The 23,385-nt window shown below is 42.5% G+C and overlaps 1 protein-coding gene across 1 annotated transcript in view; it reads right to left on the bottom strand.

Moving 5' to 3' along the window:
- Positions 1 to 23,385, bottom strand: part of HADHA (hydroxyacyl-CoA dehydrogenase trifunctional multienzyme complex subunit alpha) — a 176,508-nt gene that overhangs the window by 133,137 nt on the left and 19,986 nt on the right. The window contains exons 5-9 of the mRNA XM_033937944.1: positions 18,435 to 18,573; positions 12,625 to 12,744; positions 11,052 to 11,154; positions 7,121 to 7,243; positions 3,280 to 3,398 (exon numbers count right to left, since the gene is read on the bottom strand). Of these exons, the coding sequence (XP_033793835.1) occupies positions 3,280 to 3,398; positions 7,121 to 7,243; positions 11,052 to 11,154; positions 12,625 to 12,744; positions 18,435 to 18,573 (604 nt within the window). The remainder of the gene's footprint in view (positions 1 to 3,279; positions 3,399 to 7,120; positions 7,244 to 11,051; positions 11,155 to 12,624; positions 12,745 to 18,434; positions 18,574 to 23,385) is intronic.

Raw genomic sequence — 23,385 nt, 5'->3', positions numbered from 1 at the left:
TTTACCAAACATTTGTTGAGATCGCGAAGATCCAGGATTGGTCTGAGATCTCCCGTTTTTTTGGGGACTAGAAAATAACGGGAGTAGAATCCTTGCCCCTGTTGATCTAGAGGAACTTCCTCTATAGCGTTCAGAAGGAGGAGGGATTGAACTTCTTGAATAAGGAGGACAGATTGAGGACTGTTCAAAGCAGACTCTTTTGGCAGGTTTTGGGGCGGAAGAGTCTGAAAGTTGAGAGAGTAGCCGTGGCGGATGATGTTGAGGACCCATTGGTCCGAAGTAATAACTTCCCACCGGCTGAGGAACAGAGAAAGACCTCCTATAGGTTGCGGCAGGAGATCAGATATAGGAGTACTGGCTATACTTTGGAGAATTAAGTCAAAAGGGCTGTGTCTTCTGCTGTGGAGGTGGCTTCACAGGTTGCTGCTGTTGTTGTTGTCTGGGAGGCTGACGTTGCTGTTGCCGTTGACGCCTGGGTGGCTGAGAAGCTGCTGGTAATGGGCGAGCTGTGAAGCGGCGTTGATAGGCCGATTGCTGCCTGAAAGGTCTTGTTGGAGGAGGCTTTTTCTTATTTTTAAGCAGGGTATCCCAGCGTGTCTCATGGGCAGAGAGCTTTTGAGTGGTCGAGTCCATGGATTCCCCAAAGAGCTCATCCCCTAGGCACGGGGCATTGGCTAACCGATCTTGATGGTTAACATCAAGTTCGGATACCCGAAGCCAGGCCAGGCGACGCATTGCCACAGACATTGCTGTCGCTCTGGAGGTAAGTTCGAAGGTGTCGTAAATGGACCTAACCATGAACTTACGAAGTTGAAACAGAGACGACAAGCAATGGTGAAAAGATTGTTGTTTACGTTGAGGAAGGTACTTCTCAAATGAAGCCATGGTGGTAAGGAGATGTTTAAGATAAAAAGAAAAATGAAAAGCATAATTACCAGCTCTGTTAGCCAACATTGCATTTTGGTAGAGCCTCTTACCAAATTTATCCATGGCTTTACCCTCTCTGCCAGGAGGTACAGAAGCATATACACTAGCTCCTGAGGATTTTTTAAGGGTAGATTCCACAAGTAGAGACTCGTGTGGAAGCTGAGGCTTGTCGAATCCAGGAATGGGAATTACTTTGTATAAAGAATCTAATTTTCGTGGAGCACCTGGGATCGTTAAGGGAGTCTCTAGATTCTTGTAGAAAGTCTCCCTCAAGATGTCGTGAAGAGGGAGCTTCAAAAATTCCTTTGGGGGTTGGTCAAAGTCAAGGGCATCTAAAAAGGCTTTAGACTTTTTGGACTCAGCCTCCAAAGGAATAGACAGAGAGTCACACATGTCTTTCAAAAAAGACGAGAAAGATGTAGTGTCATGCCTAGAGGATGGGTCAGGTACAGCAGAATCATCCTCATCTGAGGAACATTCACCTTCAGAGAGAAAGGGTTCCTCTGAATCTCCCCACAGATCAGGATCCCTGACATGGGATGTACGGTCCCGAGACTCTGGGGTAGATGGTTCTAAGTGTCGGGTTTTGCGCACCGACTTACCCGACCTCATCGATATGGAACCAGGGGATGTAATCGGTGGCACCGGTGCCGAAGTCTGTACCGACTGATGTTGAGCTCTCGGCTCCGGTGCGAGGACTGGCATCGATACCGATGAGGTCGAGTGAAGCGGTAACGAAACAGTGGATGCAGACAGCACAGGTTGTTCCACTATCGGTACCGGCGGCTCAGTGCGGACCGGCACCGGAAGGTTCGGTGCCAAGATAGCTGGAAGGAGATGTTGTAATTGCTCCTTGAGCTGCACTTGGAGGATGGCCGCAATGCGATCATCCAGGGATGGCACCGGTACCGCCTTTTTCTTTTGCGGTACCTGCGGTGCCGCTCGACGCCCCGGAGATGAGGAGCCCGATGTCGAGGGACTCACCTCAATAGGGGCGGAGCGCTTCCGCTGGCGCCTCACAGTCGGCAGGATTGGGCTCGCTGCACTCGAGACCGGAGGACGCTCTAGTGGGGAAGGCTTCTTAGCCGGCTTACCTGAGTGCTGGGATGCCGGTGCGGTGTCGAAGATGAAGGTGCCGACTGAGCAGGTGCCGAAGCCGGTGTCGATGGAACGGGGTCGGACATCTCGGCACCGAACAGTAATCGCTGTTGTATCTGGCGATTTTTTAGAGTACGTTTTTTTAAGGTAGCACAGCGGGTGCAGGTGGAAGCCTGATGCTCAGGACCCAAACACTGTAGGCACCAGTTGTGTGGGTCCGTGAGAGATATAGGCCGAGCACACCGCTGGCACTTTTTAAACCCTGGCTGAGGGGGCATGAAAGTAAAAACGGCTTCAGCCAAATCGAAGGCCGAGGCCTCGATGGTGGCAGAAGGCCCCGCCGGGGAAAAACTAAAAATGAAGAAAAAAATAAAAGTTTTTTTTTTTTTTACAAAAATGAATCAAAAGAAAAAAGGCAATAGAGCCAAAAAGGTTTACGCAAGCGGGAAGGCAAGTAGAAAAAATTTCAACAGCCGTTGAAAAACGCGTCTTCTTAGCTCCGTGGAAACTAAGAAACTGGGGACCGCGCGCCTCTGTCGGGCGGGAAGGCATTCGCGCGTGCGCGGTGCGGCCTACCAGAACTTTCCAAGTTCTTAGAGTGCAATCACTCTAAAATTGTCCGTACCGGGACTCCGTCGGTGCCGTCACCCCATCAGTCAAGAATATGCTGCCTGCTTGTCCTGGGATAAACATTCATACTGTATTTGTAAAGTCTTCTTCACGTTTCCATACGTGCTCTTCTTCCGCTCTCCTTCAAACCCTATTCCATTTGGAAAACATGACTCCATTGTCATTCATTGCCTTTAGCAATTTTCTTAATTTTAATAGTCATATTGTTAAATTAAGATCACTTTCAACACTATCCTTAGTTCTTTCTTCTTATCTTTTTTTTTTTAATATCATCTGCCATTCATTCCTCTTACACAAATGCAGTGGCTGTAATCAGTCCATCCTGCTTCCTTCTTCTTATCATTCCATTACTGTCTATTTCCCTTTTATCAGTATATTAATTTTTGTCTGATCTTTCATATTTGTCTCCTTAATCAATCAATCAAAACTTGAGTTTCACGGATCAGTTCTGTCAGCTTTGTTAATATCATTGCAGTCCACCAATCTTCCAAGCCACCAAAATCATGATTGGGATATATACCCACTCGTAAAGATTAACCTCTACCAGTCTGGAGAGTGCTAAAGAAATATATGTTTTTTTCTTAACAGATTAAGATGGGAGAGGATATAAAGATGATTTTGTACCTCAATGATGTCAAGAGGCGCAGGATAAAGCCCCTTGGTCTGCGTCTTCACCTTGGACTCCACGGTTTGGTAGATTTGTTTCCTGACAAATGGAATACTCATGGCATAGTCTGTCAGTTCTGGAAAAAAACAACCCACACTGAACCACTCAATCATTTTCACAATCTAGAACAAGACTTTCATTACAAAAAAATAGGGAAAGCACATTTTTATATCTTGCAAAACAGAACTTCTTACAGATTTCTTTAGAACACATATACTTAAGATATAAAAGTGACATTAATACGGACCACTTCAAACAAGGCAAGTCATAAACCTATGCAGTGCTACCTGCCTAGGCCCAGAGTGTGATAAGTTATCATTTATCATATGCCTTCATTTATTCACACTCAAAAGTATGCAATAGCAAGTTATTAATCTGAGGTAGTTGCAGCACTCACAACCCCTTGGAGAAAGTGACCCAACATCAAATGATATTTCCCCCCTTAGGTCAAAGACCAGTGCCCTAACTGAATCTAGCCTTACATGCGTATGTCTGGTTCAGCAGGAACTTGTGTAACTTGCACTCAGGTGGATTAACTTGTCTAACGAGCACTCAGGTGGATTAACACCAACAAGCCATTCTCCAAGAGCGTCAGCTTTTGGCAACAAAAATCATTGTCTGGTCCAGAGGTGCCAGCACTGTTAAAAGTGTATCTTCTAGCAGCATGCACCACCTCCCAGCAGCAGGAGAGATGCTCAATCTGTCTTGCCGTGATGCAACACCGTGGAGGGCGTTTTCCTCTATAACAGACTCCAGAAGAGCATTCCAGTTTTCCACCAGTCTCTGGGTGAAGAAGAACTTCCTTACGTTTGTATGGAATCTATCCCCTTTTAACTTTAGAGAGTGCTCCCTCGTTCTCCCTACCTTGGAGAGGGTGAACAACCTATCTTTATCTACTAAGTCTATTCCCTTGAATGTTTCGATCATGTCCCCTCTCAGTCTCCTCTTTTCAAGGGAAAAGAGGCCCAGTTTCTCTAATCTCTCACTGTACAGCATATCCCCCAGCAACTTAACCATTTTAGTCGCTTTTCTCTGGACCCTTTTGAGTAGTACCGTGTCCTTCTACATGTACGGCGACCAGTGCTGGATGCAATATTCCAGGTGGGGGCGTACCATGGCCCAGTACAGTGCCATGATAACCTTCTCCGATCTGTTCATGATCCCCTTTTTAATTCTCAGTATTCTGTTCGTCCTTTTCGCTGCCACCGCACATTGCGCGGAAAGCTTCATCAATTTGTCGACCAGTACTCCCGAGTCTCTTTCCTGGGGGGTGGGGGGGGGTGTCTCCGAGTACTGCACCGGACATTCTGTATTCGTATATAAAATTTTTGTTACCGACATGCATCACCCTACACTTATCCACATTAAACTTCATTTGCCATGTCGCAGCCTATTTCTCAAGTGTGTTTATGTTTCATTGCAGGTCATCACAATCCTTCTGTGTCTTCACTACTCTGAATAACTTCGTATCATCTGCAAGTTTAATCACCTTGCTCGTCGTACCAATTTACAGGTCGTTTATAAATATGTTGAAGAGCACGGGTCCAAGCACTGAACCCTGCGGCACTCCACTCGCGACGCTTTTCCAGTCCAAGTATTGTCCATTTACCCCCACTCTCTGTTTCCTATCAGCCAGCCAGTTTTTAATCCACGTGAGTATTTCACCCTCAATTCCATGGCTCGTAATTTTCTGAAGTAGTCGTTCATGCGGGACCTTGTCGAACGCCTTCTGAAAATCCAGATATACAATGTTGACCAGGTCACCCTTGTCTATCTGCTTGTTTACTCCCTCGAAGAAGTGCAGAAGTTCATCAAGCATGATCTTCCTTTGCTGAAACTGTGCTGGCTGGTCCTCATCAGATCGTGTTCGTCAAGGTGATCAACAATGCAGTCCTTTATCAGCGCCTCTAACATCTTTCCTGGTTCCAAGGTCAGACTCACCGGTCTGTAGTTTCCCGGATCTCCCTTCGAACCTTTCTTGAAGATCGGCGTAAAATTTGCTACTTTCCAGTCTTCCGGAATCCTTCCTGATTTGATCAACAGATTGACTATGAGTTGAAGCAGTTCAGCTATAGCCCCTTTCAGTTGCTTGATTACCCTCGGATGGATGCCATCCGATAACGGCAATTTATCAACTTTAAGCCTATCAATCTGCCTGCATACCTCTTCTAGACTGACTGTCAACTCTGTCAGTTTTCTGTCTTCGTTTCCTGCGTATAGCTTGTTGGCTTCCGGTATGTTGCATATATCCTCTTCGGTAAATAAAGACACAAAAAATGTGTTCAGTTTGTCGGCGATGGCTTTGTCCTTCTTTAGCACTCCCTTTATTCCATGGTCATCCAACGGCCCCACCGCTTCCTTCACAGATTTTCCCCTTAATATATCGAAAGAACGGCTTGAAGAGTTTTGCCTCTTTGGCTATTTTTTCCTTATAGTCTCTTTTGGCCTCTTTCACCACCTTATGGCACCTGCTTGATGTTGTTTGTGCTTTTTCCAGTTTTTGACTTTCCTTAAATGAAGTCTTCTTGTCTCTGATCGATACTTTCACCGCTACAGTGAGCCATGCCGGTTCCTTGTTCTCTTTCCTCTTGGATCCCTTGTTGATATGCGATATATATAGATTTTGAACCTCGGTGACCGTGTCCTTAAAAAGGGACCATGCTTGCTCCATCATTTTTACAGTGCTTATCCTCTTCTTAATCTTCTTCCCCACCATGAGTCTCATCCCTTCGTAATTTTCTTTTCAGAAGTTCAGTGCCATGGCTGTCGTTCTGTATCTATGTTTCGCCCTCGTGTCCAGGTTGAAGCGAATCATATTGTGATCACTGCTTCCCAGTGTCCCTTCTACTTCTACACCTTGCGCCGGTCCTCGTAGTCCATTTAGAATTAAGTCCAGAATTGCATTTCCTCTTGTATTTTCCTTGACAAGTTGTTCCAGGAAGCAATCGCCTACAGCTTCTAGGAACTTGGTCTCCCAACCGCAGCCGGAGGTGCCTAGGTTCCACTCTATCCTCGGAAAATTAAAGTCACCCATGATAACTGTGTTGCCTCCCTTGCAATTGCATTGAATCTCGTCTGTCATTTCTCCATCAGTTTCTTCGGACTGCGTTGTAGGTCGGTAGTAGATGCCGATCTTTGTTTCCAATCCATTTGTTCCTGGAATTATGGCCCATATAGACTTTACCTTATTTTTCGTTTCCGTCATGTTCTCTCCAGTAGACTCAATTCCCTCTTTGACATATAGGGCAATACCACCACCTTTTTGACCCACTCTGTCTCTGCTTGACAGTGTGAAACTAATCACCTTGGATAAATTTCTGCATCTTTAAAAGCATCACATTACGATTCACTGTGCTGTCTCATAACTAGCTTTAGAACATAAGAATAGTCTTACTAGGTCAGACCAATGGTCCATCAAGCCCAGTAGCCTGTTCTCACGGTGGCCAATCCAGGTCACTAGTACCTGGCCAAAACCCAAAGAGTAGCAACATTCCATGCTACCTACTGATCCAGGGCAAGCAGAGGCTTCCCCCATGTCTTAATAACAGACTATGGAATTTGTAGAAACCTTTCTTAAAACCAGCTACGCTATCCTCTTTTACCACAACCTCTGGTAATGCGTTCCAGAGCTTAATTATTCTCTGAGTGAAAAAATATTTCCTCCTATTGGTTTTAAAAGTATTTCCCTACAGTTTCTTACCCCTCTTCAAAGTGATGGCACATAACAGTCAATAGAGCATGTACTTTGTGACAAAGATCAAATTATTACATTTTATTAAAATGAGCTTTAACACTTACTTTGAATAATTCCCTTTTCCTTACTCAGGGAAATTCTCTTATCAGCAATTCCTCTAGCACAATCAATTGCCACCTCTTCCAGGTATTCCATGGTTCTTTCTTCAGGACTCTTCACACCTGGTCCTGTGAATAAGATTAGAGTAAGCACTGGCAGCAGATGCACCATGTAAATTACAGTACAGAAAGAAATGAGTAAAAAAAAAATGTAGTTAAATCTTGGAGGATTTTGCTCTATAGCATGCTGGCTTCCTACAAGTTTTCCCATACATCCAAAGGGGTTCTTATTTTACTTGGCTATGACAGCTAGCACACATAAATCCTTTAAAAAATTAGTGTAAACTTTTGCAAGGGGTCTACAATGGAAAATTAATGCATACCTGTTTATTTCCTTTTCTTGAATCTTGCAGACTAGTACAGACGCATGGGTTTATGCCACCAGAATGAAATAAAGACCCATGATCTGCCTGTTATGAGTATTAAGATGCCTAGATTATATAAGGACAATAGAATTTTAGTAGATACTTGGGAAACTATAAAATTTGTAGATAATTTAACACCTATTCCTATAAATAAATCTACGTCTCGGACTATATGGCTTAACTCCAAGATTAAAATTGGCAGATATAAGGTCATCTGGAAATATTGGATGACTGGAGGCATATGCATTTTAGATGATGTTATTTCTGATGGTAAGCTGCTTGATTTTTCATAATTGCAAACACAAAATTATAGATGGTTGCAGTCGAAGCAGGCCATTCAGGAAGGGATCCCTGAATGGAAAAATTTGGAGGTTCAAAATAACTTGCTGGTCTTATGTTTTCAGGTAGACTTCCTGGGTCACCAGGCTGCTCAGTGGTATAAATTAATATCTGGATTTTTGAATAAGAAACCAAAAACTGGTCTGCGTGACATTTGGAGCATTGAGATAAAGCATCAAATTACTGCGTCTCAATGGCCACGAATTTGGTCTTGGAGGATGAGATGTACAATGTCTGCATCTATGAGACAAACATGGTTTTTCTTATTACATAGAGTATTTTGGACCCCAGTTCGTTTGCATAGAGTAGATAGTTCTAAATCTAACAGATGTTGGCATTGTCATCTGGAAGTTGGGACATTAGATCATTTACTATATTATTGTCCTCTGATACTAAAATTCAGGAGATTGATTTGGGATCAGGTTAATAATTTATTAGAAAATCCAGTGGCACTATCGTATGATACCATTTTATTTGGAACATCTATGAGGGCAAAAAGTCAAATTTCGGCAAAAAAATAAACTTTTGTTTATGACGGGAGTTGCCATGCAGCTTATTTTAAAGAATTGGAAAAATTGGGATAGATTAAATCATTCATTCTGGTGGGAATCCCTATGTTATATCTTTAAAATGGAAAAGTTTATGGCCATTCAGAAGGGTTATTATAAAAAAAAAATGTATGGAAGTTTGGGAACCATTAACTAAATATTGTAAAGATTGATTTATTTGAATAATTTGGGGAAAACATGCACATCCAGGGAGGGGGAAGGGGGATATGGTTTGGCATTTGTTAAAAACTGCAGACCTTGTACACGATGCAGGCAGGCTTTATTATGACAAGTAAATTTAGGTTAAAAACCTTTTACCAGGTGAGGGACCCAACACGGTCCGTGTTTCGGACTAACCTTCGTCAGGGGTCCAATTTTGGTAAAGCAGAAAATTATCAAAAGAAAAAAGCCTTGGGTGATTAGCCGATAGGTGACATGCTGAAAAAACCGCCCGAGTGACAAGGTCTGCAGTTTTTTGCTTTGTTTGTTCTGGATTGTTTTTCACTGCAGACAGTTGAACCTTGTTTTCCTCCTTGGATTTGGTTTTTTGCTTGGCATTTGTTAAGAAATATAGAAGGGTTGATTACAAGTATTTTATGAGATGTTTATAAATTGAAAATGGGTGGGAAAAAAAGTTTTGGCTTTATTCTATTAAGTATATTGTGCTGTAATGATATTAATTTATGTAAATGCATCATCTTTTGTGCACAATTGAAGTTTTAAAAATGAATAAAGAATATAAAAAAAAAGAAATAAAGACCCATTTCTTTTCCAATGCTCTGAGCAGCTGGATAGACCACCCAATCCACTAATTTCAAAGTTAAATAACTTAAGATAAACTGAACTCTCAGTAGGTCTTCCCCTCAATTCTTCCCTCTTCCCAACTCTTTCCTCCCCAATCTCCATCAAGGATGTAGAAGGAAAGATTGACACAGAATGCTCAAGTCATCAGTATTGCAGTCTCCTTTCCACACCTCTGTCCATTTGAACTTGAAAGAACAAGGCTACAATGACACTCAGGAATCAAAATGACAAAGAATTTCCATGAGATGGAAGGTGGAGGGCTCCTGAGTAGCAAAGTTGATGGAGAAATAAGGAAAAATGATAGGTTACTAATTTTCTTTGAGTTTTTTCAAACCATTCCCATTATGACCGCCTACCAGCACATGGAAAGAATTGAGTAGAAAATGACATAGTGGCTGTTATCTGCGGGTAACCCACTGAAACAGTAACAAAAAAAATGAGAGAGAGGGAGAAGACGCTGAAGGGAACTAGGGGAGAGAGAGAGCGAGAGGGGATAAGACGCTGAAGGGAACTAGGGGAGAGAGAGAGCGAGAGGGGAGAAGACGCTGAAGGGAACTTGGGTTCTAGCCAATTTAACGAGCTATTTTAGCGGCAGATTTCAACACTGCCATGCAAATGGGTTCTTGAATATTAAAACGAGCACTCTGGTAGATTAACATCACCAAGCCATTCTCCAAGAGCATCAGCTTTTGGCAACAAAAATCTGTGACTGGTCCAGAGGTGCCAGTACTGTTAAAAGTGTATCTTCTGGCCACAAACACCACCTCCCAGCAGCAGGATAGATGCCCAATCTCTCTTGCCGCCACACAACACCTCTCCCTGCCTCCGATGACCCCTGCCCTCTCCCCCTTACCTTGCTTTATATGGCTGGCCGGAGGGATACCTACTCCCTTCGGCTAGCTCGCCCGCCTCTTCAAAATGGGCCTTCCCTTCCCCGGTTCATCCTGGGATGCCTTAGGCTCCTTGCTGATGCATCCGGGGAGGGGCCTAAGGCTTCTAATTGGTCCAGACACAAGAGGCCCCTCCTATGGGAGAGGCCTTAAATGACCTGGGCCAATCAGAGCCTCAGGCCTCTCCCCAGTGCATCCCAGGATACACTGGGGAGGGGAAGGCCCAATTTGAAGAGACAGGTCAGCTATCCAGAGGGAATAGGCATCCCTCCAGCCAGCCATCTAAAGCAAGGTAAGGGGGAAGGAGATGGTCGCTTGGCGGCGGGAGATTGGGCATCTCTCCCGCTGCTGGGGGAGGGGGTTGTCACTTGACAGCGGGAGAGATTGGGCATTTCTCTCGCTGGGGTTTTTTTATGCGTTTATTCTGCGCATGTGCCCATTGCTATCATCAGTGATGGGCACATGTAAATTTAGCAAACCCTCGCTACTCTCATCAACCTCATTTGCATGAGCGTTTTTTGTAGAATTACTTGCTTTTTAAAATTGCGATAGCAGCCTGTCGGTTTTTTGAGACTCTAGGCATAAATGTTTTAACTACATTCTTTCAGTATACACACTTGGTAAAGTCTTATGTTTTTACATGTTTCACCCTCTCCTTTCCAGTTTCTACCCCCCCTCTTTGATATGCTAAGTCCCTCTATCTTCCTCTTTACTAAGTCCTTCCCTTCTTCATTGGAGTTCCTTTCTATATCAATTCCTGTAAACCGTGTCGAGCTCTACTTTTGTGGAGATGATGCAGTATACAAACTTAAGGTTAGTTTAGTATATCATTTCCCTTTATTCACCATGTTAAATTTGTATTCACCACTAAAAATAGGTACTTATGTCCTTAAACAAAACATAGTATACAAAGTTGTACTGGAAATCTTACCAAGAGGGTCCACCAATTGGTCAACCAGTCCCATCTTTTTGGCTCTGTCAGCACGGATATTTCTCCCAGTCAGCAGCATATCAAAGGCAGTAGGAAGACTCACCTGCAGTGGAAGTGATGGTGGTGGTAAACAAGCAGATGGTAACAGGAATACCAAAGTTAAAATACAGAGGACCATTAGAAATAAATCTTAAAAAAAAAAAAAAAAGACAACACACTTGCTTGTTGGCTGAAGCTAAAATCCATGCTCCAAACTAACTGAAATCCCTCAGACTCTTGTTTTAGATTTTCTTTGCTGTGTCTGAAAAGCAGTCAGTTGGAATCACTGGTTGCTCTCAGAAATCAGGCTCACCTCCACCTGTATTAACTAAATTTTCATTTGTTAATGCCTAGAATACAACTGGGTCATTAGAAACTCAAATTATTTATGATGGCTCGCATGATAAAGGTCAATGTACGAATGTGTGAGCAAGGTTGCTAAGTTATCCATTCCTGAAGAAATTTTTAATATCAAGAACTGAAAGTGTGGTATCAAACTGTGCACCATCCCAGAAGTCCAAGAATGGTTTGCCACACATGCATGGGCCATCATTCCTATGTTGCCGAGCAGGACGAAATAAGTCTAACACTATAGATGAGGCAGTGAGAATATACATCCTGCCATCCTTGGAGTATACCTGCTATAAGTGCATAACTGCTTTCTCCAAGGATAATCAGATGATGGAAATACCTAGCTACCAGGCTGTTAAACAAAATCAAAAGAAGGTGGGGAGGGAAGGAAAGCATGTAACTGTAACCTAATAGGGAGAGAGAGAGAGAGACCTCAGCTGGAAAACATGATCAAATTTGAGCTAATATCTGGAGTGAAGATACAAAGGAAATCTACCGCAGCAGCACTACGACTATGAAAAGAGGAAAATAGTTAATAAGCTAAAAGGATAGGCTACAACACTTAGGACTTTAATCAGGAATGGACAATGTTTAAAATACCATCTTGGAGGCCCAGACCAAAAATATTCCACATTTTAACACAACTGGAAAGAGCAGCAAATGATAGTCAGCATGTGTTAAAGCAGTGCCCCACAAACTTTCTCGAGCCGCTGCACATTAAACAATTCAACAGACCCCACTGGCTCTCAAAGCCTTGCCGGTATCGGTGGCAAGGCTTACAGTTAAAGCACCTCTATAAAAAATTGTTGGGGGGAGGTGGGAGAAATGGGGGGAGGAACTTGGCCCATTAAGTGTGGCACCCCAAAGGTCTGACAGACCCCCAAAAGGATCCCCCAAGCTCAATCCGGCACCAGAGACAGGGATAAGAAGGGCAATTTAAACAACATCCAACAGCCCTCCACTAAACCAGGGAAGACTGCACATGCTTACCACATCCACCTGCTGGAGACTGAGAGTAGACTGATTGTACTTGGGACTGCACAGCCCACTTATACTACAACCAAAAGTTTGTGTCTCAGTCTCCACCTGTTGGTCATGGTGAGTTATTACCCATCAATTTCTGTGCCGGTCTAGAGGGATAATAAAGAAATCTGCTTTGATAGTAGATATGCCCACAGCTTACCATCTTTGGTATCCTTTGGGTTCCTCCTGCTCCTGGCAACAGTCCCAGCATGACCTCAGGTGCACCCAACACTGTCTTTTTATCCTTTGTTGCTACTCTGTATTGACAAGCGATGGCAACCTACAGAACAAAATTTAAAAATTGGACCATGTTAAATAAACCACCCCAGTTTGAACAATAGCTATAAATTAAGCATTTTAAATGCTAGAAAAATGTAGTAAATCCAACTTGACCTCTTCCATCACAGCCTCTGTATCTAAAGACTGTGATGGAAAAGACTGAGCTGGATTTAGTGGCGATCACAGAGACCCATGACTGGGATACATTTTTACCGGGCTATAATCTGTTTAGAAAAGACAAGAGTAGCAAGAAAAGCAGAAGAGTGGCATTATATGTTAAAGATCATATTAAAGCCACACAATTGCAGGATCTGCAGGGTAAGGAAGAGGCACTATGGTGTAATTTACCTTTACATATGGGTCAATCTGGAGAGAGGGAATGGAAAATATATTTACATTGGTGTGATATACAGGACTCCTTCACAGACAGAAGTGGACAGAGATTTAATGTAAGACATTCAAAATATAGCTGTAAAAGGGGAAAGTACTACAAACAGTTGATTTTAATATGTCAGATGCTGATTAGGGTATCCCTATTATAGGGTCTCCTAGAAGTAGGCAGATGTACAGCAGATGGCCAATTTGAAAGATTATATCTAGTTTAACTCCACTCCGATGTCTCACCAGGTACTTTTTGGGAAGGGTTGAAAGTGATAATGAGGGGAAAGATCATTTCCCTAGCGGCTTTTCGGAGACGGAAACATCAACAGAAACAAGATGCTTTATGCCAGCAGTTAACAGCTCTAGAACATAAAACAGTGACTGGGGGAATACGCTTCTTCGCCAATTGGAACAGGTAAGGGGGGGAGTTGCAGGAATTAGAACTTCAAAGTATCCAGGCATGCTTGCAAATGTTGTGTCAAAAGCTCTTTAAACAAGGCAATAGGGCGGGGCAGCTTTTGGCACATAAGCTGAAACAGAGCAGGTGAGAAAGCATATTACCACTATATGGGATGCTGCTGGGACCCATCATAGTATTGGTACTGTTTTTACCAATATTTTAAGCGGCTCTATACCCCCAGGCGGAACCCTCAGAGATGGAGGTAATGGACTATCTGGAGTTGGTACCCATGCCCAGTCTTACGGAAGAGGAAGCCTTGGGACTTTCTAGACCTATAGAGGAAACTGAAACTGAGTAGGCCATTAACAATCTATCTGCAGGGAAGGCGCCCAGTCTGGATGGATACACTGCTAAATTCTAAAAATGTTATTGGGGCCTCTTGGTGAAACCTCTCATTGAACTGTTTAATAGCTATAAGGAGGGGGGGGAGGGCGAATTGCCATATATTTACATAAGAACATAAGAATTGCCGCTGCTGGGTCAGACCAGTGGTCCATCATACCCAGCAGTCTGCTCCCTCGGCGGCCCCTAGATCAAGGGCCTGAGTCCTAACTAAGTCTACCCTTACCTGTGTATGTTCTGGTCTAGCAGGAACTTGTCTAACTTTCTCTTGAATCCCTGGAAGGTGTTTTCCCCTATGACAGCCTCCGGAAGAGCGTTCCAGTTAGCTACCACTCTCTGGGTGAAAAAGAACTTCCTTACATTTGTACAGAATCTATCCCCTTTTAACTTTAGAGAGTGCCCTCTCGTTCTCCCTACCTTGGAGAGGGTGAACAACCTGTCTTTATCTACTAAGTCTATTCCCGATGTCACATTGTCTACTTATTCTCCCTACCTTGGAGAGGATGAACAATCTGTCTTTATCTATTAAGTCTATTCCCAGTGTCACATTGTTGCCCAAATTGGACAAGGATCTGGAGCAATGCGGACCTTACCACCCAATTTCTCTCCTAGACACAGGACTATAAATTTTTTACAAAAATCTTGGCGAACTGGCTACAACAACACATAGGTCATTTAGTGATGGATGACCAAGCAGGATTTATCCATGGTCGCCAAATGTTTGATAACATGAGGCAAATTCTGTATGTGATTCATTCAGCTAAGCATCGGGATGCCCCAGCATTGGTTTTAAGTATCGATGCAGACAAATCCTTTGACAGGGTGTCCTGGCCCTTTATTTTTGGGACTTTAAGGAAATTTGGGATTATGGGTCAATTTTTGGATTGGATTAGAATTATCTATACTAAACTTCTGGCCCAGTTGCGAATCAATGGGCAATACTGCGACACCTTTGAATTGGCTAGGGGCACTATGAAGTAGTGTTCTCTATCCTTTTTGATTTTTGCCATCGTTATGGAACCTTTAGCTCAACAAATTCATGAGAACAAAGACATCAAAGGTATAGTGAGTAGAGGGGTGGAAACTAACGGCCTCTTTTACAAAGGCGCGCTAGCAGCTCTGAAGTCCATCGAGATTTAAAGGGCTTCGGGGCTATTGCCATGCAGCTTTGTAAAAGAGACCGTAAATTATTACTTTTTGTAGATGACACTTTGCTCAAGATAGAGAAAGCACGTAAATCATTGCCCAAGATTTTGTCAATTTTAATGGATTATGGTAAACTATCAGGCTTCAAAATTAATTTGACTAAATCCAGTATTGAGCTGTACCATTTGAAGTACCTTCCTTTATTGAAGGAGATGTGGCAAACACTGGATAAATGGGAACATCAGCGAACTTCTTGGCTGGAGAGGGTCCACACAATTAAAATGATGCTCCTGCACAAATTGCTATATTTGTTCAGTGCATTGCCTACATTTTTGTCCAGGGATTTTTTTTTTGACATATTACATAAACAGATATTTCACTATATTTGGAAGCGCAGGCCCCCCGAGGGTAAAACAGGAGGTGATGTTTCAACTGATGGCAAGGCGTGGTATGGGGGCACCAAATTTTCAACTTTACTATAGGGTGGCCCAGCTGCGCATTTTACTGGTCTGGCAAGACATCAGGAGTAAGACACGGAACCTTGGTATATGGGAGAAATACCACTCAGCCATTTTCCCTGGCTCCCTCTGAAAGATTTTAGGGTAGTGGTGGGGCAGGCACACCCATTCATTTTAAAGGTACTACAGCTATACTTAGTTTCAACTTAGAGCTACAGTGTTCAAACATCGCTCCTATTTCCTGCAAATCCCCTTAGTGGTAGCAAAAGGATTTCAGCTGGGCGGGTCAAATGTGAGATACAAGACATGGGCGGAGGGTGGGCTTAGAATGTTGGGCCAATTTTTTTAGTAGATGGGTGGCTAGTCCCTGTGTTGGAGCTTACATGACTGTATGACCTTACGTCAATGGAACAGTTTCAATATTGCTAAGTTCATGCATTTCTCTGTGAACGAGCATTGCTGGATCTATGCATTGAGAACCTTCTGTGGGACAGGGTGTGGGACATTCATGCTGAAAGGGGTAGGATCTTCAGGCTCTACAAAGCATTGTTGTGTCAAGAACCTCTGAAGCTTTATACCAAAAAATGGGAAGCTCTATTGGGCCATTCCCTAGATCAAGCCCAGTGGAGGTAAACATTACGCACTCTGCTCAAGAGTATCCATAGCAAGCAATCTGTTTGAGAATGGGTTTAAACAACTTTATCAATGGTATTACACTCCAGTAAGATTACACCATATCAAAGCATCCATTAGTGAACGTCGAGGTGGGGCTGTGAATGGGGCACTTATCATATTTGGTGGCTATGCCCCATATCTAGGAGATACTGGATCATATCTGTGTAGTTGACTGAAATATGCGGAACTCAGATTAAGAGGGATTTGGGTTCTGACCTTTTGAATTGTTCACCAGAGGGGTACCAACTAAATATCATAGGCTTATTGCTCTGGTTGTAATAGCAGCCAGATTAGCACTGGCTTCAGCCTGGAAACAGCCGGTACTCCCCACTAGGTGTCATGTGCAGCTTAAAGTAGACTTATGTGTGCCGCATGTCAAAACTTACGGCACTGCGCTCCAATAGGCTATGAGCATTTCTGAAGGTATGGAACCCTTATTTACAATGGTGTGTTCATTTGGGTTAATTCTCTATACTGACATTCCTTGACCTGACCAACACTATTGTAACAGATGGGGGAGGAAGAGAGGGTGGAAAGTGGGGAGTTTCATTATGAGTATATATAAAGGTATTCTGAGCGCACTGTACCAGGGTTAGTGTACAGATGATTAGCAATATCACCTAATGACAACTTGTATGCTCTGTATTGCACTATGAGCTATTTTTTGTTTATAAAAACAAAGAAACTACTATTAAAGAGAAGAGGTAAGTCTTTAGTTTCTTTTGGGATTCGAGGCAGTTGGATGGGTTGTCTTAGGTGTATCAGCAGTTTGTTCCAAATGTGAGGTCTTTGGTCCTCAAAGGTGGATTCATATATCTTCCTTCTTCATATTTGATGAAGAGGGGGGAATGAGTTTGTAGTGTTGCGTTGTGCATGAATTGAAAAAGGAGTATGGGACTTTAATGATTGAAATAAGTCCTTCCGAGCTCTCTTCATATATTGCATTGTAGACCATGCATACCATTTCTTTTCATACAATCATCGTTTTATTATTGATGTATGTGGCTTTTTATGGATAGGTGGTTATCAATTTCTACTCCTAAAATTCAGGATTGTAGTTCTAATAGAAAGTCTGTCATCTACTGTGATCCTTGGAGTCAATCTCTCATCTGAGCAAAGTTGTTGCTTTTGGTGGGTTTTTTTTTCAAATTTATAAATTTTATTGAACCACATAAAGCAAATACAAAAAAGGGACAGTATTGCACCATAAAGTAGCAAAAGATCAGAAAAGTACAAACATAACACCATGGTTCCACTTATGATGCAGTGTCACTCTTCAGTGCATGGCTAAACAATGTCTCCTAGATAGATTCTATGAAACTAACAAAACAATTCCTAAAGCATCCCCCTACCACTACCCACCCTCCCTCCAGTCTACCCTCCCTCTCCCTCCTATTAAGTATAACAAGCTCAAAGTAGTTAGTGTGGGTAATGTGAACGCCAGCAACATACGATAATCTTAAAGTATTATGGATTGAAATTTCTTACTCCAAGCAAGGGAGCCCGAATTCTCTGGAAATGAGGGCCTATAAATTAAAGGATGACAGAAACATTTTAAACCACACTTTGGGCTCCTTTTATTAAGGTGTGCGCACTACATTGCTGCGCGCGCTACATGCTAACACCTCCATAGAGCTTGCGTTAGTGTTTTTCGTGTAGCGTGGGATTAGCGTGCACTAAAAACACTAGCGCACCTTAGTAAAAGGAGCCCTTTGTGTTAGATTTCTTTTCCTTGATCTCCTCTGAGATAGAAATAAGAGCTGAGGGGTATGTAGCCTGTCCACATAGTAATTTAGATCAAACAATATCAGATCCCATCTCAAAACAAACACCACCCCTCTAGGAAACCCAGAGTTTTGTTCAAGCTATGCAATTAACATGACTTTAGTAAGAAATTAATTTTCTCTAAGACTCTTTTTGATCATTTCAATGTTCACATTTTTATCTGGCTTCAATGCATAGCAGATCTTTATGGAAGGGAGTTCTTGTAATGCACAACTATACCTATGCAAAGGGTGTCAGACCAATCACAGAGTATGTATAAACAATATCCACAATGCAACCATGGTTGGGGATAATAATTCTAAAGCTGACTTTTCTGGATGGCCATGTGAAATTTCTTCTGTATTAAATACTTGTAGTGAAAGAATGGTTTAGTACAAGAAGTAAAAAGGTCTAACGTATTGATTTCCCAGTGAGCATGGTACAAGCTATCAGCTCCTACTCTACCTCAAGGCCTCCTCCAAGGCAGGAGCCACTGATAGCAGCAACAATAGGCTTGGGAGATTTTTCAAGTTTTTCAAACATCTTTTGCCCTTCTTGAGAGAGCTTAGTAACTTCCTGGGAAGTCTTACAGTCTTCAATCATGCTGCAAAGAAAACAATTCAGGAAGTTAAAATGCATATCACTTTAGCACAATAATTAGCTAACTGTGTGGCTTAAGAATTCAACTTTTTTTTTAAATAACTAGACTATTACAGAACAGCAATTCCAGCGCATGGCAGCAGCTTCTTTGCTCCCAAAAACCTAGTTCTTTGGTGTTCTTCCAATGTCTTAAACATACTTTTCTCAACATACTGGTCATTTCCAGCGAATAACACAGTGACACACAAAACAAAAAAATAATTCAAAAGGACATCCATATGTTACTACCACTCAATCCAAAAGCAGTATGGAGAAATTACCTGTTAATTTCCTTTCCTCGAGTCCTGTTAGACCAGTCTCAACCAATGGGTTGCACATACCTGCAAATGGGAAGCAGAGAAATTGGAATATTCCAGGGACGTTACTGCCATAAGGAGGGGGGGAATGGGACTTGTATACTGCCTTTTTGTGGTTACATATTCAAAGCAGTTTACATATTTACTTATTTCGTACCCAAGCCAACAGCACTGGTATTTGATCCCACAATCTCAGGGTGCTTAGGCAGCAGCTCTATCACTAGGCCACTAAGGAGAAGTAATGCAGCTTGGAACACTTCAGTAAATTTACACCAAAGCTCAAAATAAATAAACAAGAAATAAGTAGCCTGAATCTAGGACCTACCAAGGGAACTCTGAAGGATATCAATCTTTTAGTAAGTAAATGTACACCAAAGCTCAAAATAAATAAACAAGAAATAAGTAGCCTGAATCTAGGACCTACCAAGGGAACTCTGAAGGATATCAATCTTTTAGTAAGTAAATGTACACCAAAGCTCAAAATAAATAAACAAGAAATAAGTAGCCTGAATCTAGGACCTACCAAGGGAACTCTGAAGGATATCAATCTTTTAGTAAGTAAATGTACATAGACAACAATAAAATCAGGGCATACACCGATATCCCAGAGCTGCAGTCTTCATAGGTGGAGTGCTAGACTTGTCTAGCAGGACTCAAGGAAAGAAGTTACAGGTACAAATATGTTCTCCTTCCTTAGCCTGCTAAACCAGTCCTGACCAATGAGATGTACCAAAATTTATCCTTCAGGGTGGGAGAAGACAAGGATCCCTTCATAACCTCACTACCAAAGGCATTATTCTCTCATTCGTAAATGAATGCAGTTATGATCATGTCACTGCCTTGTGAATATCTTTCAAAGAGATTTCACCAACTTCAACCTAGGAAGCTGCTCATGATCAGATTGAAAGCTCAAAAGCCTTCTGGAAGTAGGTGGCTTAGTTATCACATCTTTAATCCAAAGAAGGACAATTGTCAACTTAGAGGCTTCTTGCCACTTGCATGGGCCTCCAAAAACAAGTGGTCTGACCTTCTGAACCTATTGGTAACCTCCTGCTAGCAAACATCCTGTGTATGATGCACCCATCCAGGACCTGGTTTACACTAGAGAAATACAGACTGATTTAAATGGAAAGACAATACCACCTTCAGCAAAAATGACAGTGTATAAATGGACACCGAATCATCTGTAAATTTATCTGTAAATATCCTAAAAATTGTAAGAATGGGTTCCAACATGATAGGGCTTGCAGCTCAGAAACCCTGCAAGCTCCTCCTGATTGTGATCAGATCTTGCACCAGTGCTCTCTGCAAAAGGGCTGAAGTCTCACCAGATATTTGGGGTGATAGATGTTTTTAATGCCACAAAGGAAATGCAGGGATATTATTGCAGGGATATTGCCCTGAGGAAACCTTAACGGGGTGAAACATGTTGGCGACTCTGTCCCTCTAGGCTAACCACCCAAGCTAAGTGCATAGCATTTATCATTTAAGCACTTCTACTATTTAAAGCATTTAAATTATTAAATTATTTAACTTATTGAAAAATTGAAAAATCACAAATATAGTCAAAATATCAGACTTCTATAATACCAGGTACCCGATGACGATTAGGGGCATAAATCCATTGGTTATGATAGTTTATTGAACCTATGGTGGCACCGCTGAGGGCCTGGGAAACTTTCTGATAAAATCACATAGAAATAGGAGGAGTTCAAGGGAGGTTTGAACTATAACCGCCCTTTGAAGTACTGACAAAGGAAATGCAGCACATCTATGTAGGATCCCAAGGGTATTCCCAACATCTTGTCATAAAAACATGCAAGGCTGTCATCTTAATCTAGATAAGAGTTAATCCACACTCTTTATCTAGTCCTTTCTGTAAAAATGAAAAAAATATTAGGGGAAACTAAGTTCTATGGGATTTAGCACCCAGATCTACACAGATGTTCAAACTTCTTCCAAATCCACACATTCATACCAAGAATGTTAAGCGTCTTCAGGCTTCAAAAGACCATAACCGTGGCAAGTTAAGCTTCACCTCTTAAGAGTCAGGCTGTAAGGAACTTTGGGACTTGACTCAAAAGTCCTAGCCCCTGAGAAGAAGGAAAGGGCAAGTCCACCAGAAATTTGACTAGGTCCAACGGCAGCACAGCCAAATCTGGGGTCACAAAGATTTCAAGAACAGTTCTCCTACAGTTCTCCATGGCTACTGATTGGCCAGGTAAAGATGGTGAGAGGCCCCATCACAAGGCCAATGCTGGGTCAAGACATGGATCCCCCACTGCACCTTCCTATAACTGAAGGTGGTGGGGCACTTAGCATTCCATTGTCCCTCCATGAGATGAGCTTCCTCCAGTGCTCCATTAGAAACTGGAAAACTGCAAGAATTTAGTTCCCATTCTCTAAGGTCTGAAGTTTCTCAACTGAGAAAGTTTGCTTGCATGTTTCCTGCTCCTTCAATGTATGATACAGGAAGATGATATAGGGAGAGCAGTAGCTCAAGAAATTACAAAGAGTTCTTCTGGCGTCTCCTTGTTGTCGTAAACCACTGCTGTGGCATTGTTCAAGTCTCTTTCCCCCTAGCTGAAGAACGTAAAGGAGAAAAAGAATACACAAATGGTCCTCACCTCCAGCTGACTGATCAACCATGATGCTTCCAGGAGCATCCTGTACCCTTGGGCCACCCGACTGAGGCAATAAGTTCCTCCAGCTTGACACAATAGTCCAGGGAATTCAAACTAACCTCTCAAGAGATGATCCAGACAGGATCAGCAGAAAAGCTGATTTCTAAGATGATTTGAAGAGGGAGTCTCCTTTCAAACTGCTATGACCTGGGAAATCATCAGGACAAGAGAGTCTTTTGGAGCCAATGCATGTATGCCCTCACTCAAGGTACCCCCCCAAGGCTGTAGTCATGGAGCTCAAAAACTGCAGATTATTACTCATACAAGATGTAAGATCACTGGAACAGATGCATGTCAAAAAGACATAGTAAAATAGTAAATGACAGCAGATAAAGACCTAAATGGTCCATCCAGTCTGCCCAACCTTATATGCTCCATAAATTAATCATTTAAATGGTCTTTTTTCTTAGATATTTCTGGGCCAGAAACCAAGAGCCCTGCCCGGTACTGTGCTTAGGTTCTATCTACTGGAGTCCACCCTATGTTGAAGAGCACCCCAAGATACTCCAGGGTCTGTAACAGAACCAAATCACTCTTGCCACAGTTTAACAACCAGTCAAAGCTGTCCAACAGCTAACTCACCTTTGTTGATATCAAAACGAGAAGACCTTCCGATAAGGATGCATTCGATTGCCCTCCTTGCAAAGGAAAGCTGCCATAACAACCATCACCTGGGAAAAAGTTCGGTGTGATAAAGCCAAAAGGGAAGAGCACTGAACTAAAAATGCTGACCCAGGACACAAAGCACAGGAATCCCCTGTGTGGCTCCCTGATGTCTAAAGGAAATATGTCTCCAATAGGCCCAGTAATGTGATAAACTACCCTGATCTCTCAGAGAAAAATCACCAAACAGAGGGTTTTTATGCAAAAATGGAGACCCTATAGGAAGACATTTACTATTTTAGAGGTCCAAGATATAGATTAAACAGAGCCCCTTTTTGGGGTACTTAAAATGGATGAACAGCAATCTGTACCTCACTCAGCACAAAGTACTAGTTTGACTGCCCTCAGGAAGAACATTGCAACATATCCAGGACTTCCAGCCAGGGCTGTGGAGTTGGGAGTCGAAAGCAATTTTAGTTGAGTCAGAGTCTGTTAAAAAAAAAAAAAAAGAAGTACCAACTCCAGCTTCAAAATATAAGTTTTCATATTTACCAGTATGTTGGCCGCAGGACAAAAATACATACATTTTATGGTAAATTTAAGTTTTCTTTACCAGTGCTTTAGATCCAGTAAAGTGTAAAGCCTAATATCAGCAGGAGTCAGAGTTGGAGTTAAATGTTTGGTATACCAACTCCACAGTCCTGCTTCCAGCCTTTTCTGTAAAGAGTCACATATCACAAAGATACCACAAAAGGTGTCCAAAACAAGCTCTGTGTACATCAGGGTTATGCCCTGGAGTTCAATCTCCAGAACCCATGCCCAGTGAAATGGGCAGAGCTGGCCATCCACTGCACCTTCTCAGAGTATCTCCTGATGCACAGCACCTTAACTACCTGATTGATAAGAAAGGGTAGTCCCTCCTTTATGAACTGCTTTACCACTGGCAATCATCCCTGTACTTCTCAGGGGACAATTTCCCCAGTACAAGCAAGGAGGAAGTGCCTTCATCCTTGAGTCCTCCTAAGAGAAGGAGGAAAGCAAGACAAGTCCTCTCTGCTCTGGAAAACTATCTGCAACACATCTGCACCATTTGGAGCCTCTGGATCTTAGTTGAAACAACCCTGAAGGCCTGCAAAAGAATAAAGGCTCAGAGTATGGCCAAATGGTCCCTGG

Source organism: Geotrypetes seraphini, chromosome 3, assembly GCF_902459505.1.
Source record: "Geotrypetes seraphini chromosome 3, aGeoSer1.1, whole genome shotgun sequence".
NCBI lineage: Eukaryota > Metazoa > Chordata > Amphibia > Gymnophiona > Dermophiidae > Geotrypetes > Geotrypetes seraphini.
This window is presented reverse-complemented; position numbering and strand designations above follow the sequence as displayed.